General features: G+C 37.8%; 1 protein-coding gene across 1 annotated transcript in view; it reads right to left on the bottom strand.

Annotated features, from left to right (window-relative positions):
* Positions 1-12,743: 12,743 nt before the first annotated feature.
* The window catches only part of LOC136027263 (BUD13 homolog), a 36,279-nt gene continuing 33,139 nt past the window's right edge, over positions 12,744-15,883 (bottom strand). Inside the window, exons 6-7 of the mRNA XM_065704338.1 lie at positions 15,071-15,246; positions 12,744-12,993 (exon numbers count right to left, since the gene is read on the bottom strand). Of these exons, the coding sequence (XP_065560410.1) occupies positions 12,818-12,993; positions 15,071-15,246 (352 nt within the window). The 3' untranslated portion in view covers positions 12,744-12,817. The remainder of the gene's footprint in view (positions 12,994-15,070; positions 15,247-15,883) is intronic.

The raw sequence follows: 15,883 nt of genomic DNA, 5'->3' as shown, positions 1-15,883 counted from the left end.
AGAAAATCAAATATCAAAACTCAAAAGTAATCAAACAAAAATGGATTGCTAAGTAGATGGAAGCAATTTCAGATCTGTCCGAAATGGCTACTTTTTGATTCACTGAATTCTTCTGTTTATTAGTGTAAGGAGCCGTCACATCTTGAGCAGTTTTAGAATTCAATCTAACTTCAATTTGAAACTAATGCCTACTTGCTTGAACTGAACTTGCCATTCGAAAGCAGAACCACCAATCGAAGAAACAAAAGATTGGCAGAACAGCTTCAGATAGCCCTCTCAGACATAGGCTGTAAAACTCGACTTCAGCTCACACACTGTAGGACAAGCAAAAACAATCCCTTTTCTTTCAGGCAAGAATCATACAGATTATCATATTCCTCAATTTGGCCAGAGGTACACACATTCTGGAAAACAATGGAGGTCAGATCATTACCAGTTTCCTACAATGAAAAAAATTGGCCACACAGGACAAAAAAAGAATCACAAAGCCAAAGTGTTGCTTTCGCGTTAAAATTAAGACGAAGAAACAAGCAAAATTTAAAACAAACAGAAGCTACCCCAAATGAAATAGTTACCACTGCCCTTGAATATTTTTATAAGTTAAGTTTTACTTGAACTTCACTGGAAACGCAGGAGCGTTACTAAGGGGGTGGGGACTCCCGCCTCATAAATGCCTTTTGTCAGACGAAGCCCAGCAAAAAAAAATCATTTTTCGGCGTGAAGTGAAGCTTCTGGAAGGCATTCCGCAGGAAAAAGCCCAACGAAATCTACTTCTTCATGTGCGCGAAGTCAACAGAAGCCACTTGGCCCCCTCGAAAATGAATTTTTGAGCGGAGCCCTTAAAAACATGGCATTTTGTGGGTCCAATGTAATGTTATAAAAGACTTCCATCGAGCAGAGGACGACGAATTTAGTTGCTTCATCTGCACAAAATCGACAAATACCAATCGGTCCTAGAAAATGACTTGTCGGGCGGAACCCTAAAAAAACTCAACGTTATATCGGTCCAATACTGTATGTCATAAAAGACTTCCGTCGATCAAAGGCAAAAAAATTGACAGCTCTATCTGCGCAAAGTCAACAAAAGCCAATTGGCCCCCTAAAACGACTTGTCGAGTGGGGGCCTTGCAAAGTTATAAAACTTGATATTTTGCAACGTTTCGGTAAGCCGGGATATTTCCAATGGCTATACAAAGAAAGGGCTTGTTGGGAAGCATTGTTGAATCTTTCCTAGATATCGTAAGCAGCTGAAATGTTTTGCTAATACATAAGCCCATGGAACTGCAAACTTTTATTAAGGTTATTTAGAACTGACTTCTTTCTCTTATTCTCGAAACCCTTACAACAAACCATATAACCGACGGTATGAAGGACTAGAACTGCAAGGGAAGGAAATAATTTGTAACGCTAGATCGAAAATATGCTGCATTGCAACATATTTTATATTAAGACTTGGTTTAACAAAAACTTTAAAAAGAAGGCAGGAAGCCCAATGGGGTGGTATTACTACTCTAAAAGAAAATTCTGTAATCCGTAAACGCGTCCAAAGAAATTCATGAGCCCGGGAATATCCGCTCGGAAACCAAACCAGTTTGTCAAGATTGAAAAAAGTCCATATCGAATCAAATTTCTCAGTGATCGATAGATTATACGTCCGATACGATACAAATTCATCCGATACAGCATTTGAACCTAAAAGGCAGGATTGCCACAGTTGGTGATTTATCACCAAATTTGGTGATTTTTCACCTTCTTGGTGATTTTCTACAAAAGTGGTCAGCATTCCTTGTATGATTAGTTTTACTGTCTTACTGAGGTGAAATAGTCAGTGACTTTCGTGTTTTGTGCCTTTTTTTGTGAGTATTACAAAGAAATGAAGTTTTTTTGGCAAAAATATAAATCATTCTTAGCAAAATATCTTTTGAAATATCCACCACTTCTTGGCAGAAAACCTAATTTCAAATCACTTGCTCAAGCAGAGTAGATATTTACACTACTCCACACAGGGGCAGATCCAGGGGGGAGGGGGCGATCGCCCCCATAGACGGGCTGTAATTTTTTTTTACTACACTTACGGAAGTCTGCATTAACGCATATTCTAACTACTGTAACTAGACTATAAAACCTTTTTACATTACGTTCATTCCACAGCTTTTCCACTATCAAGCTAGCCGCGAGTATTTTTTGTCACTCATAGCATAGCAACAGTTCATCCGGTAAATTTTAGCTAGTTCTCGCCTCCCTGTTCGATGTAAACATTGGAAGTAGGTGGGGTTGCACAACACAACCGGACCTGAAGTGTCAAAACAAACATTTCGTTTCAGTGTATAATGAAATTTGAATGTGCTTGTGTCACGAGGATTTTTCGTCGTTTAAACGATATTGATGTCGGGAAAACGCGGACAAAAGACGCTTGACAGCTTTCTCATTTCAAAGTCTCGCAGACTAGATAGTGTAACTGTAACTGCAAGTAGCTCTTCAATTAGTTCTGTTGGAAGTGGCGAACACGGGCAAATTCCTAACACTTTGCAATCTTCTGTTAACCCCGTTAGCGTTCAGAGTGATCATCCAACAACACCCCCGCCCCCAACCCTGTTTCCAGAAAACGATATTGGGATCCACATCGGTACAATGCTTGCCATTGACGACCGAATAAAGTGCGAGCTTCTGGAGAGGCCATGGAAACTTTCGATTGGATGCCAAATGCCGTATTCTGTTCATTTAAAGCGGGGGAAAGACGAAAAAAGGTCTTTCCCCCGAAAAAGTTCTCATTTGCAGAGTTTCCACTGGCTTGTATATTCTGCTGCCCAGAAAGGCCTTTTTGCAAATACTGCCCTCTTTTTGTAACTGGGGCTAGCGGGGGTTCAAACAGACAGGCTCCCCTACAAAAGCTGGTCACAAAGCCTGTTTACAAAATTTGATAAGTTACTGGGAAAAGATGGAGACCTGACAGTACATAATACTTCCCAGTACCATCATGACGCAGTAGAGGCTGGAAAGTCGTTTCTAAGAGCCTACCATTCCCCGCACGAATCTGTAAATAATCGCGTCAACGTACAGCGAATGAAGCAAGTAACAGAAAACCGAGAGAGGCTTAAGCCGATTTTGGAATCAATCATATTTCTAGGAAGGCAGAATATTCCACTGAGGGGCCATTGGGATGATGGCAGCTTAAACTTGGATGACACACCGCTTTCCAATGAAGGAAACTTCCAAGAACTACTACTTTATCGTGCTGAAAGTGGCGACAGTAAATTAAAGAAACAACTGAAAACATCAGGAAAAAATGCTACCTACATCAGCAAAACAACTCAAAACCAGTTGATTGACTGTTGTGCGAAAGAAGTTATAGTGTCATTCTAGAAAGAGTATAGTCAGCAAGGTATTACAGCATCATTTTTGATGAGACAACAGATGTATCACATTCATCGCAACTTAGTTTAGCTCTCTGCTATGCCTTCGATAACCATAGACGCGAGGACTTCATAGGTTTTGTTGACGTTCATCATGCCACCTTTGAACCTTCCACTGCAGACAAAGAGCCGACTGTCAACGGAAAAGTGATTGGCCATCTAGTTCTAAGCCTTTTAGAAGAAATGGGTTTGAATTTAACCGACTGTGTTGGAATCGGTACGGGTGGGTGTGCAATGATGGTATCAAATAACTGTGGTGCTGTAGTTGAAATTCAGAAAAAAAAAGCTAAAAATGCGTCTCGTTGTCCCTGCTTTAACCACGCCTGAACCTTTCTTTGTCAAGAAGCTCAGCTGTTTCGAGCATCAGAAATGCCATAGGCATTATAAAAGAAGTTGTTGCATTTTTTAATGCATCTGCGAAGAGAAATTATGTCTTGAATAAGGTTCTAAAAGCTCAGCTCACGGGAATCGACGAGACGAGGTGGATCGAGCGACACGAGTCACTTATGCAGTTTGTGTCCGAACTTCCAAAAATCATCCAGGCTTTGGAACACATTAGTCACTGGAGTGAATCAGTGACCGCTCTGAAGGCAAAGACGCTTGTCACAGCGTTACATAGTGCGGAATTCGTGGTTTCCCTTCAGTGTCTACACAGTATTTGCGCTCTGACCTTGCCTCTTAGTCGCCTATTCCAGAAGAAGACTTTGGACTTGGGCGCTGCCGATGGCCACGTTTCCGATCTTTTAGATGTTCTAGCAAAGCGACGGGAAACGTGTGACGAAGAGTTCGCATTAGTATTCGAGCAAGTAAAAGAATTGTCAGATAAATCCAATGGGCTGTTTAAGTTCCAAGGATTACACAAAGACAGGTTTATCGAAATAATCCTCCTTATACTGCGCCTGAAGAATATTATCGACGTATTGTTTTTATACCTATGCTCGACTCAGTCATAAGTGACTTAAAGGGCCGATTCTCAAAAGACACGCTGAACTCTTTCCAGTTAACCGTACTGCTGCCACCAAATATTGTGAATTGTACTGATGATTTGCTGCAATCTTCCGTCAAAGAAATCTCTAGCAAGTACGGTCAACTTCTTGGCTTAACCGTGCCGTCTAACAGGGCAACACTTATTTTGGCAGAGGTGCATGTGTGGAGAAGTAGATGGCTTCGAGTTAAGACAGAAGGAGGTATTTTTCCTAGTTCAGTAGAAGAAACTGCCAAGGAATGAGACAGACACCTATATCCTTATGTCAGCTCACTTCTTGATATTTTATATCTCTTCCGGTGAGTGTGGCATCTGCCGAGCGTAGCTTCTCAACTTTACGCAAACTGAAAACCTGGCTCAGAGCACAGATGGGACAAACTAGACTCAGTGGTTTGGCCCTCCTTAATGTGCACCGCAGCATCGATATCAGCATTGACAGAGTAATCGACTGGTTTGCGAACAGTGGAGCCAGGAGGCTTGAATTTTGATTGAAAACAGTTGTCAGTTGATCAAGTACAGTTTTTGTAATCATTATTGTAATATATAAAAACCACATTTTCGTTAAACAAGAGACCGCCAGGGAAACTTAAAACGTGAAAAATAAAGTCAGCCTTGTGGCTGACAAAAAGGACACTACCCCACTCTTTTCGGCAAGAATCGCCCCCCTCCTAGAACGAAAGGCTGGATCCGCCCCTGACTCCACACTTTTTTTTGAAAAATTAAACGCGTATTTTATTTTTCAGTGCATTTCACAGCTCGCATTGATAAATTGAAATCTTTCATTGCTTCACGGCACAAGGTTCCTTTTCAAGACTAAATGAAATGACATACACGAGGGTTCGAAAGTTTTTCCCTCCCTCCCTCCGGTTTTTTAAGAAATAACAGGACTTGTTTTTTCTTCCAAGTCAAAGGATGATTAACATCTGTGCATTGGGAGAAGTGAATAGTTATATTCGTGTGTATTTCCGAGTCAAAGTTGCTTTGAAAGTACATTTTATCAAGGTTTTAATCTTTCTTTGTGCATAATTTACACTCCCGTTTAGGACTAGTAAATGATCAAGAAAGGGTTTCGGTTAAATTGTAGTAGAGGGGACGTTTAATTAAAGACATTTAATTACTGCCTTTTATGGAACTGATAGTAGTAAACGGCTGTGCTCTGTGCTTCAAATAGTTCCTCTTCGTTTCCCATTCATCCTTCTCACTTCTAATTTGAGGACACGACTCGCGGATGGCTATCTAAATACTATAAGCCTTCGCCGTCCTTTTATTTTCTTTTTTATTATGTCTCCTTCGCTAATGTAATTCATTAGCTTAAAGATAAACTGCAACATCAGACCGAAAATTTTTGAAAGATTTTTCCACAGGGGGGTTTTTAAACAGGGGAGTTTTCCATAGGGAGGGAGGTTTAGAGGGGCTGAACTTGCCAGGAGAGATTACACACTGGGGGAATTCGAGAGAATTCCCATAGAAAATTCTTTTTATATGTCTTGCTTTCTCTTTTCCGTCCCAATTTTATGCGTGGAGTTGGTAAGGGTAATTATCTTGGGTAAATTTTCACCGGGATTGAAATGTCTAGAGGATATTTCTATGGGGAGGGTATTTATCCGTGGAGCTCGGGCCAAATTTATTGGGATTATTTAAAAAACAAGTTTTTCAACTGAAAGTACGGAGCAACGTTAACACTTAAAACGAACGGAAATTATTACGTATATCAAGGGGGTTGTCTCCTCCTCAACACCTCCCTCTTTACGCTAAAGTTTGAATTTTGTGAAAATTCTTAAAGAACAACTCCTGAAACACTAAGGTCGTTTAATTAGAACAATAAGAAACTTTTTTAAAAGTACTAGAAAACTTTAGCGTAAATAGTGAGGTGTTGAGGAGGAAACAACCTTCATATACATAGTAATTTCTGTTCGTTTTAAGTTTTAATCTTGCTCCATACTTTCATTTGAAAAAACTTGTTTTTTATTTGATATATTTCCAGTATATTTGCGATATTTAACTTTTCTTCGGATTTAAATGAATACCCATATGATACCTAACATCAACAGAAAGTTAGTTATTGAAATCCAAAGATCAAGGTTTGCCACAAAAAAATTTACTAGATGGTTAAAATATAAAATTTATGGGAAATTTGATAAACGATGGGCAGTTTGTTAAAGTGCAGTAAACTTTTAAAAAACTGACTGAAGCGTTCATTAATTTGTAACTGATAAACGAGAAAGTGATGATATGATCAGGAATAATTTTTAAAAATCTGTCCTTAGTTTTTCATTATAAATAATAAAAAGATGATTATTGTGAAGGGTAGTGAATAAGTCCTCTGGATGTGCAAACTTTTTGAATTTTTTACCCTATTTAATTTTGTTTTTGTAAGTTAGAGGACAGTCCCGGTAAGTGATCTTTCCTACAGGATTGGAGCCTTTGAGTCGCATGAATTTAAGAGATATTGGATTATGCGTAAGTACATATATAGTAAAGCGGTATTACGCTTTAAAAGGGAACTGAACTGAACTAAAGCTTACCAAATTGCCTAAAAGAAGCAAAGAACAATATAGTTTCAAAATTGCTTTTCAGGTTTATTAGGTTACGGAAAGGTTTCCTCATAAAAGTTTTCGAATTTGTTCCGAACTTTTCAACTTTTCCGACTACGGGAAATAAATACAGACAACGACTACAGCATAATCGAAACAACATTTCAGATATTTCTTGACGACGTTCGTCCTAATCCATCCTTGACAAATATTGGAGTCTCAATAGAGAAAGAAGCAGGTGAAAAAATCAAAGTTACTTGTCCTCTCAGGTCTATGATGGCTATCTAAAGTTTTTTGGTTAAATGCGTTTGGGGAAAAGAAGGTATGTGGAGGGGGTAGGTGCACTCCGTTCACTTTCGACTCTTAAAACTGTAACTAAAATTTTCAATCTCGATTCAAATGATCCATCTCTGAAGTTTTTACAACCACTTCTTACATAAGAACCTTATATGCCTCAGTTGCTTAACGTACAACACTAGCCCCCGAGCTCCGAGGGGTTGTGTCAACCCTGGAGTTTTTGTTATCTTCGGAGTTTTTGTAAAAAAGATAAACTCCAAAATAGTTTATCTTTAAACTGTTTTTAACGAAATTGCTACCTCGAAATTTGTTTGGATGCATTTGGGGAAAAAATGCATTGCAGTGGGGTGAGTCTAGTTGCCCAACAATCACTTTTTACTCAAAAACAACGCTATAAATTCTGATTTATAATCGAATAACCCCCCCCCCCCGAGGTTTATAGTACCACCCCTTCCATAAAAATCTTATATACACCAGGGGCATAGCAAACAACCCCTGCCCCTGGGATCTCGGGGAAGGGCTGTGTTATCCCTGGAATTTTTGTTATATGATTTTTGGTCTAGTTTGAACAAAATGGCTATATAAAAAGTTTTATCGGACGCATTTGGGGGAAAAAAGGATGGTAGTTGGGGGACTAGTTGCCATTGGATCGTTTAAAAAGCGATTGACTCTTAAAAAGGGAGCCAGAACTTCGAATTTCTAATCAGTACAATCCCCTCCGAAGCTTATATGACCACCTCTTCCATAGAATCTAATATGCCCCGGCACAAAAGTTACAACCCTTAGTTCCCCTGATTTCTTTTTTTTTTGGGGGGGGGGATTTTGATGCCGAAGTTTTTATTATCAGATCGTTGGACTATTTTAAAGAAAATACCTATCTTAAATTGATCGGATATAGTTAAAGAAATAGGGTGTATGGGAGGATAGATGCCCTCCGATCACTTTTGACTTTTAAAAATGTAAATGAAACTTCAAATTTCCAATAAAATGAGCTACCTCTGAAGTATATACGACCACTCCTTATATAAGAATCTTATATGCCCGCATGGCATAATTTAAAACACTTGCCACTTGGCTTCGGGGGTTGTGTCAACCCCAGAGATTTGTTATCTGATAATTGAACTATTTTAAATAAAATAACTATCTCAAAATTTTTAACAGATGGGTTTGGGGAAAATAGGGCATCGGGGGGGGGGCTAGTTTACCTCAGATCTCTTTTTACTCTTAAAAAGTGAGCTACAGTCCTCAATCAAATGAGCCCCCTCTTGAAGTTTATACAAGCAGTCCCTTCATAAGACCCATATATGCCCCCTGGGAATAACTTACATCACCTGCCCCTGGGCCCTTGGGGTTTCTGTCGACCCCGGAATTTTTATTATCTGATCTTTGAAACATTAAAAAAAATTATTGGATTTTATTGGGAAAAAGGGCGTAGGGGCTAGTTGCCCTCCAATTACTTTTGACAGCTAAAAAGGGCACTATAATTTCTGATTTCAAATTGAATGAACCCCTCCGAAGTTTATACGACCATCTCTTCCATATGAAGTGCCTCTGGGAAAAAATATTGGAGCTTTATGGCCTTAGAGTTGGGGGGAGGGGGGCTGTTTACAATCGGATAACTTTTGACTCTTATAAAGGGAATTAGAACTTCCAAAGGGTTGGAATTAAAATTCCAACCCTTCCCCGGGTTTTCGGGGGATTATGTTGACCCCGATCATTGGACTATTTCAAACAAAACGGCTATCTCGAAATTTTGATCGGATGTATTGGGGGAAAAGAGGGTGTGAAGAAGGAGTATATGCCTGCTGATCACGTTTGCTGACTGTTAAAAAGGTAACTAGAACTTTCAATTTCCAACAAATTTTTTGCGAATTTTTGCGAAAAGTTTTGCGACAAGCTTGAAAGCTTACCGTATTTGGTATTAATAAATAAATAAAAATGAGCCACCTGTGATGTTTATGCGATCACTCCTTACATAAAATCCTGTCTCCCCTTGGGGCATAACTTAAAACACTTCCTCCCGGACTCTGGGGGTTTGTGTCGACTCCTGAGTTTTGTTATTTGATCTGTGAACTATTTTGGACAAATAGCTATTTAAAAATTTTGACCGGATACACTTGGGAAATAAAGGTCCTTGGGGGGGGGGCTAGTTACTCTCTCAATCACTCTTGACTCTTAAAAAGGGCTCTATAAATTCCAATTCACAATCGACTGAGCCCCCTCCGAATTTTATATGACCATACATTCCATAAAAACCTTACATGTCCCTGGGGCATAAATTTCAACACTTGCCTTCAGGTTCTGGGGGGGGCTATGTTATCCCTGGATGTTTCGTTATATGATCTTTGGCCTGTTTCGAACAAAATGGCTATAAAAGAATTCGTTCAGACGCATTTAGGGAAAAGAGGGTTGGGAAGGGGGCTAGTTGCCATAGGATCACTTTTAACTCCTAATAAGGGAATTAGAACTTTAAATCTTCGAACTTTCTACATTTGAGTCACCCCCCCCCCCCGAGGTTTATGCTACAGCTTCTTTCATAAGTTTTATGTGCCCCGAGGGCATAAGCTACAACCTTTCTTTCGGGCTCTGGGGAGGGGGTGCTGACCTCTAAACTTTTGTTATCTGATCGTTGGACTATTTCATACAAACTGGCAATCTCAAAATTTTATCAGATGCATTTGGAGAAACAAGGGTTTGTGTGAGTGTGTGTGTGTGGGGAGGGGGGATAGATGCCCTCTGATTCCTTTTGACTCATAAAAAGGCAAATAGAACTTTCAATTCCCAATCAAATGAGCAAACTCTGAAGTTTATAAAACCAACGATTTCATAATAGCCTTATATGCCCCCGGGGCATAACTTAAAAACTAGCCCTCGGCTAGTTCTGTTTCGACCCGGGAGTTTTGTTATCTAATGTTTGAATTATTTTTAACAAAATAGTTATCTCAAAATCTGTATTGGATGGGGTTGGGGGAAAAGGGCGTGAGGGGGGGCTAGTTGCCCTTTGATCTCTTTTGACTCTTAAAAAGTGAACTAGAACTTTCAATTTTCAATCAAATAAACCCTCTTTGAAGTTTATACTAGCATCCGTTCTATAAGAACTATATATGCCCCCAGGGCATAATTTACAACGCCTATCCCTGGGTCCTGGAGGATTGTGCCGACACCGGAGTGTTTGTTATCTGATCTTTGAACTACTTTTAACAAAATAGCTATCTCATAATTTTTTTTCAGATACATTTGGGAAAAAAGGGCGTGGGGGAGGATAGTTGCCCTCTGATCCCTTTTGACTCTTAAAAAAGGCATTATAACTTCCGATTCCTAATCGAATGAGTCTCCTCCGAAGTTTATACGAACACACCTTCCTATGAAGTGCCCCTGGGGAAAATAATAATAATAATAAACAGTAAAAGGTGCAAGATCAATAAAAGACACTAGTGTCAACCTCTGCTTGTCTCAATCTCTACAATATCCATTTGTGTCAATAGTCAATTTAGAGCTGAAATTTAGGAAGGGTAACTTAATTCCTGATATGACGTTGATAGACTTCAAAAATAGAATTTGGGAGAAAATTTCCAAGAACAGTGGGATACGAAACCTGAGAGTATTTTAGCTTTACTAAATTAAATAGTTTGCGAGTAGCAGAAGGTTTCTTAACGATGAAGTTAGAAACGCAGCTAGAAATATAAACGAAAACGCTTTAAGTCTAGCCAAAGAGAGTAAGGGTTTATATATTTCTGAGAAACAGATTATACGAAAATAAAAGGAAACCAAGAAAACTAGGGAATACATTAAAATATGAATTAATGAAATATAAGATGGCTGATAAAATTGCTAAGGAACTGGAATATGCAGCATAAAATAAGGTAAGTCATAATAAGAAACTGCGAGGAAGCTGTCACTCTTGACTTGTCTTAGATGGGAACATTGTGAAAAAGCACTTAATTCTGGCTGATAGAATTTGCTGTCCTTGCACTGTGTTCAAGTTAAGTAGATTAAAATGATTAGTGCTATGCATGGGAGTAATATTGCTGCCACTAAGGTAGGAAGTGAGGTTAGTAGCTGGTTTACTGCGGAATCGGGAGTTAAGCGGGAATGTCTCCCACCCTCATTTAAATGGATAATTTTGAGGGGATTGGCGCTAGGGAGCCCGGCAAAAGCTTTGGGAGAAAATAGAGTCAAATGGTAAGGTAAACTCTTTTACACCTTGATTATGCAGATGATTTAGTAACTTAAACGAAAATGTTAAAAAAATTAATTTTTGGTTTTAAGAGTAAGCTTTAAGAATTCAGTTTATTTAATAGTTCATTAAGTTTTAAGAGTTAAGGATGCAAGAAGAGATCTGAAAATTAGTTTTGAGGAAAACTGAGTTGCTCAGAGTAGGAATAATTAAAGGTGAAGAAATGATGTTGTGTAAACGATAAATCCATCAAGTGGATCTCTTCACTTACCTGGGTAGCATTATTGGTAAAGACGGTGGATGCGACAAAGATGTAAAAAGTAGAATATTCAAGGTGCGGGGCGTTTTCTCACAGTTAAAAAACTTCACAAGAACAGGAAGATAAGTATGATAAATACGATTAGGATATTGGAATCTAAAGTAATGACAATGGTCAAGCATAGTTCTGAAACGTAGACATTTAAAAGGCTGAGGAAGATTTGTTAAATGTTTTCCAGCGGAAGTGTCTAAGGATAGTTTTAGGTGCTCGTTTGACTGACCGTATATCAAACAGCAAGCTTTATGAAGAAATTCGGCCATACAAAAAGCAAACCATCCCCAAATGGAGTGGGAGGAGTTTATGAAGACAAATTTAAGGAAACTGGAGCTTCATGGAAAAGGGTAGCTACATAAGTTGTAGTTCTGACAGTGCTCAATTATGGTTTTGAGATGTGATTCTCTCCCGATTTCTAGGGTTATAAAGACAGAAAGTTTGGGATGGCTAGGACACGTTTTACGAATGAAGCAGGACAGATTGCCAAAAATTATCCTTTTTGGCCATCAATTTGGGGCTATATGAAAAACAGATCGTCCCTGGATGGAACGAGAAGAGGTCATAATGAAAGATTTAAGGAAATTGAAACTTAATGGGAAAGGGTAAAGAGTGAAGCTTTGAATAGATAGCGTTAAAAGAGGAGCGTGTACACCTGTATTGGCCTCAAGCGGTTTGGTGCTTCAGTGAGTCGTTAGTAGTAGTATTATACACTTGAATACTATTTTAATTTTTCATTATTCACATGGAATATAAACTCTGGATTAAAAAAAACATATGCCGTTTTTAATAATAATGAAATAAAAACAACCCTCCCCCTAAACACAGAAACTTTTCTTTGAACTTTTTGAGATTTTATTTATACTTCAAATTTTATTCACATTTTAAGTTATGTAATTTCATTATGTAACGCAGTGCAATTTAAACTGCAGCAGTAGCTGTAAAGTCTTTACCAAGTACCAAGTTAGGAATTGCCTATTTTACAACAAGTAAAAAGTTAGCTTGTTTTTGTATATACATAAAAGAATTGTATCAAAGGTACAAAAAGAGATTTAATATACAAGAATAGCTTACAATTTCAATTCGATCCAACAAACTATTTCACATATCTTCGGAACGCCATCTGTAAGCTTCTTCTTCTAAGGCTTTCTTTCTATTTTGTGATTGGAACCACTCTTTCTCAAATCCATTTGATCGGTCTACCCCGTCCCATCTGTACCCTGGCATTATACAATAGCGATTGGGTGGAGGAGTAGGACCCTTGTACTGCGGATGAGCTATAAGAAAACGTATATATATATATATATATATATATATATATATATATATATATATATATATATATATATATATATATATATATATATATATATGAACACAGACATTTTACTACTACTGAGTCTAATGGTATTAAGGTAGGACTTTCATGGAATGTTTAGGGTGAGTTCAAACTAAATCAAATTATTGTACCCGTTGTATGCAAATTATCAGCTAAATTATGTGCATGCATTTTCTTCAAAAGAGCTTATAAGCAATATCTTAGGAACGGCTTAGAGTATTAAGTTGAAACTTTGAGGGCAAGTTGAAAGGGATGTTGAATTAACATAGGCCTGGGATGTTGAAAATCTGGGCATGCTGGTACTAATACTACTACTGCTTCTACAGCAAATACTACGGCAACCACTAGTGATACTACTACTACATCTAGTGGTACACGCGGAAAAGGGTAATTGCATTCTTGGTAAAAGAGGAGACAATGAAAAGGAAAATGGGTGATAAAGAGAAGTATCTTAAGTATATATATAATCTCATCTCTTGGAGAAATACATTAGGCCTAATTATCATAAAATACGTCCTACTATTACGACCATTTCTGAGAACGTTTCAGGACCTACGTTTTAGGGATCTTGTCATGAAATTTATCACAAAAACAATTCAACTTCAAAGAAAAATGTAAAAGATTGAATTCGTTATTACATATTTTTAGGCCTCGAATAGCCAAGCCCAAGTTTTGCTTCGACGTCTCAAACGGCGAAACAAACCTTGTAGGTTCGTTTCAACCTAATAGAGATGAATCAGGATCAAGTGGAGATGTATAATTTTAACTTTCATAAGATCAAGTTTCTAGAAATCCATATAATATGTTTCCTATATTTTCGAAAAGATAAACAAAAATACATATTATTCTTTGTAAGTTGTGCGCGGACTCGTAAAAAGAATACTCTGTCTGAAAGTTTGTAGGTACTAACCCCTTTAAAAGAAAAACATTAAACGTTGAATTGTCTTTCCACTTAGTACTATTGAGCCCAAAATTAAATCTCTAGAGAATATGGCTATTTTCTTGCAAGCCATGGCACATAATACAGCTGAATTGATCCCCAAATATGTTCTTAATAGGTCTGTAAAAATTTTCATTGGTTCTAAGTTGCAAATTATTCAAACATAACAATGATAATATCTGACCAAAGAAATATCAGCACTGAGAATTTATTTCAAAATCACGTAATAAAGCATTTTGACACTCCCATCAGAGCATCTGGAAAACATCGGGATTCTTCCAAGGTCCTCTGAAGATGTAGTGCTATTGAGTTGATGACACCCAGCTGAGCTTCTATCGCTTCTTCTCCCTCTCTTGAGAAGAACATTGAACAATGGGAATTCACCTACTCAGAACACTAGGAATTTACTTCCAAAACCATACAGTAGAGCATTTCCAACATCTTACCTCAATTTTGCTTTGATATAAGTTATTTTAAATTGTTTCGCAATTGGCCTTTAAGCAGGTAGGATACATCTAAAATTTGCTGCATGGTCAAACTCACTAGCTACCGAACGTTATAACTCACTGGAACTTCAAACAAAATACCTTAGTGGTTCTAAAATAGTTTTTTTGTATGATTTTCATCCTTCCTTCTATTTTTTATAAATCCTATACATTAAGATACGAAAGCATTTCCAAAAGTTCTGTGATTCAATGTATATTACGGAAAAAGAACTTGCGGAAGAAGAAACCCTAAGGTCTTTGGTATTCCTCCATGTCGCCCATCAGCAAAACCCAGATACCCTTACCCATATGAGATTCGGACCCTTGTGCACATATGCTAATAGAATTGGTTTTGAAGCTCCAAGATTGGCAGTTACATCTGTGCAGAATGAGCTTTAAAGAACAAAGATCAGAGCTTCAGATAATCTCTGTTCGCAAAACAACAGAGCAATATGAGCTTCAAATAACATGAACAAAGATCAAAATTGTAAAAAGGGAAGAAATTACTCCCTGCAGTTTCACAATTCCCAGTTCTTTCTAATTTAAACACTCGTCTCAGCCGGATTAAACACTTAAGCAATATGACTTACTAGGTTTTCCTTTCTGTTTTTTCTTGCTTACATAAGCAGCCATTGGATCTTCTTCATAGATTTGTTCTTTCAAGTGCGTTTCTAAATCAACATCACCTGCATACCTCGCCAAAGGCTTTGACATTTCGTGCGACATCTGTTCCATATGTGAGGAAAATTCTGCTTGTTGCTTCATTCTGAAATAAACAAAGAAATTGTTTTTTTTTTTTTTTGGAATGAAATAGTGTTTTACTTGAGACTTTGGACTTCGATACAGTTTTAGTGAATTTAATAGAGAGAAAAAATCCGTTTAAGTTGAATTACCACTGAGACTGCCATTTGCAATAAGATTCAAAAACGCTATGAAACTAACCCAATAAAAGAACATAAATTATGCTAGCATTTTTATCACGGACAATCACCCCTTTCCCTTTCCCGCCCTCTATTTTGTGCGATAAACCAGGAAGAAGCTTCAAAATTACTACGCTTAATCTACAGATGTCAAATCCCAAAAATCAACGAATGAGTTACGAAATCAATTCAATTGCCAATATGTTTTCCACAGAATTAAGATTTAATGCTTAAATTCTACCTGAACTTACTAAAGCAATTGGGAATCTAAAGCGTGATTACAAAGAAGATAAAGGCCATCCAGTGGTAAGAATCATTATCAAATTTGATTTTGAACGCGAGTCGATTTTAATTTTTGGTATGTTTCAATTACATGGAGTCATTTTTGTTATCTTTTGTCATCAAACAGTTCGTGGTAACGAACTGCAGTAAGGAGCGACCCGGCTCAATAGTAACCGAAACACACACAAAAAAACAGAATTT

Source organism: Artemia franciscana, chromosome 5 (genome assembly GCF_032884065.1).
Source record: "Artemia franciscana chromosome 5, ASM3288406v1, whole genome shotgun sequence".
In the NCBI taxonomy this organism is placed as follows: domain Eukaryota; kingdom Metazoa; phylum Arthropoda; class Branchiopoda; order Anostraca; family Artemiidae; genus Artemia; species Artemia franciscana.
This window is presented reverse-complemented; position numbering and strand designations above follow the sequence as displayed.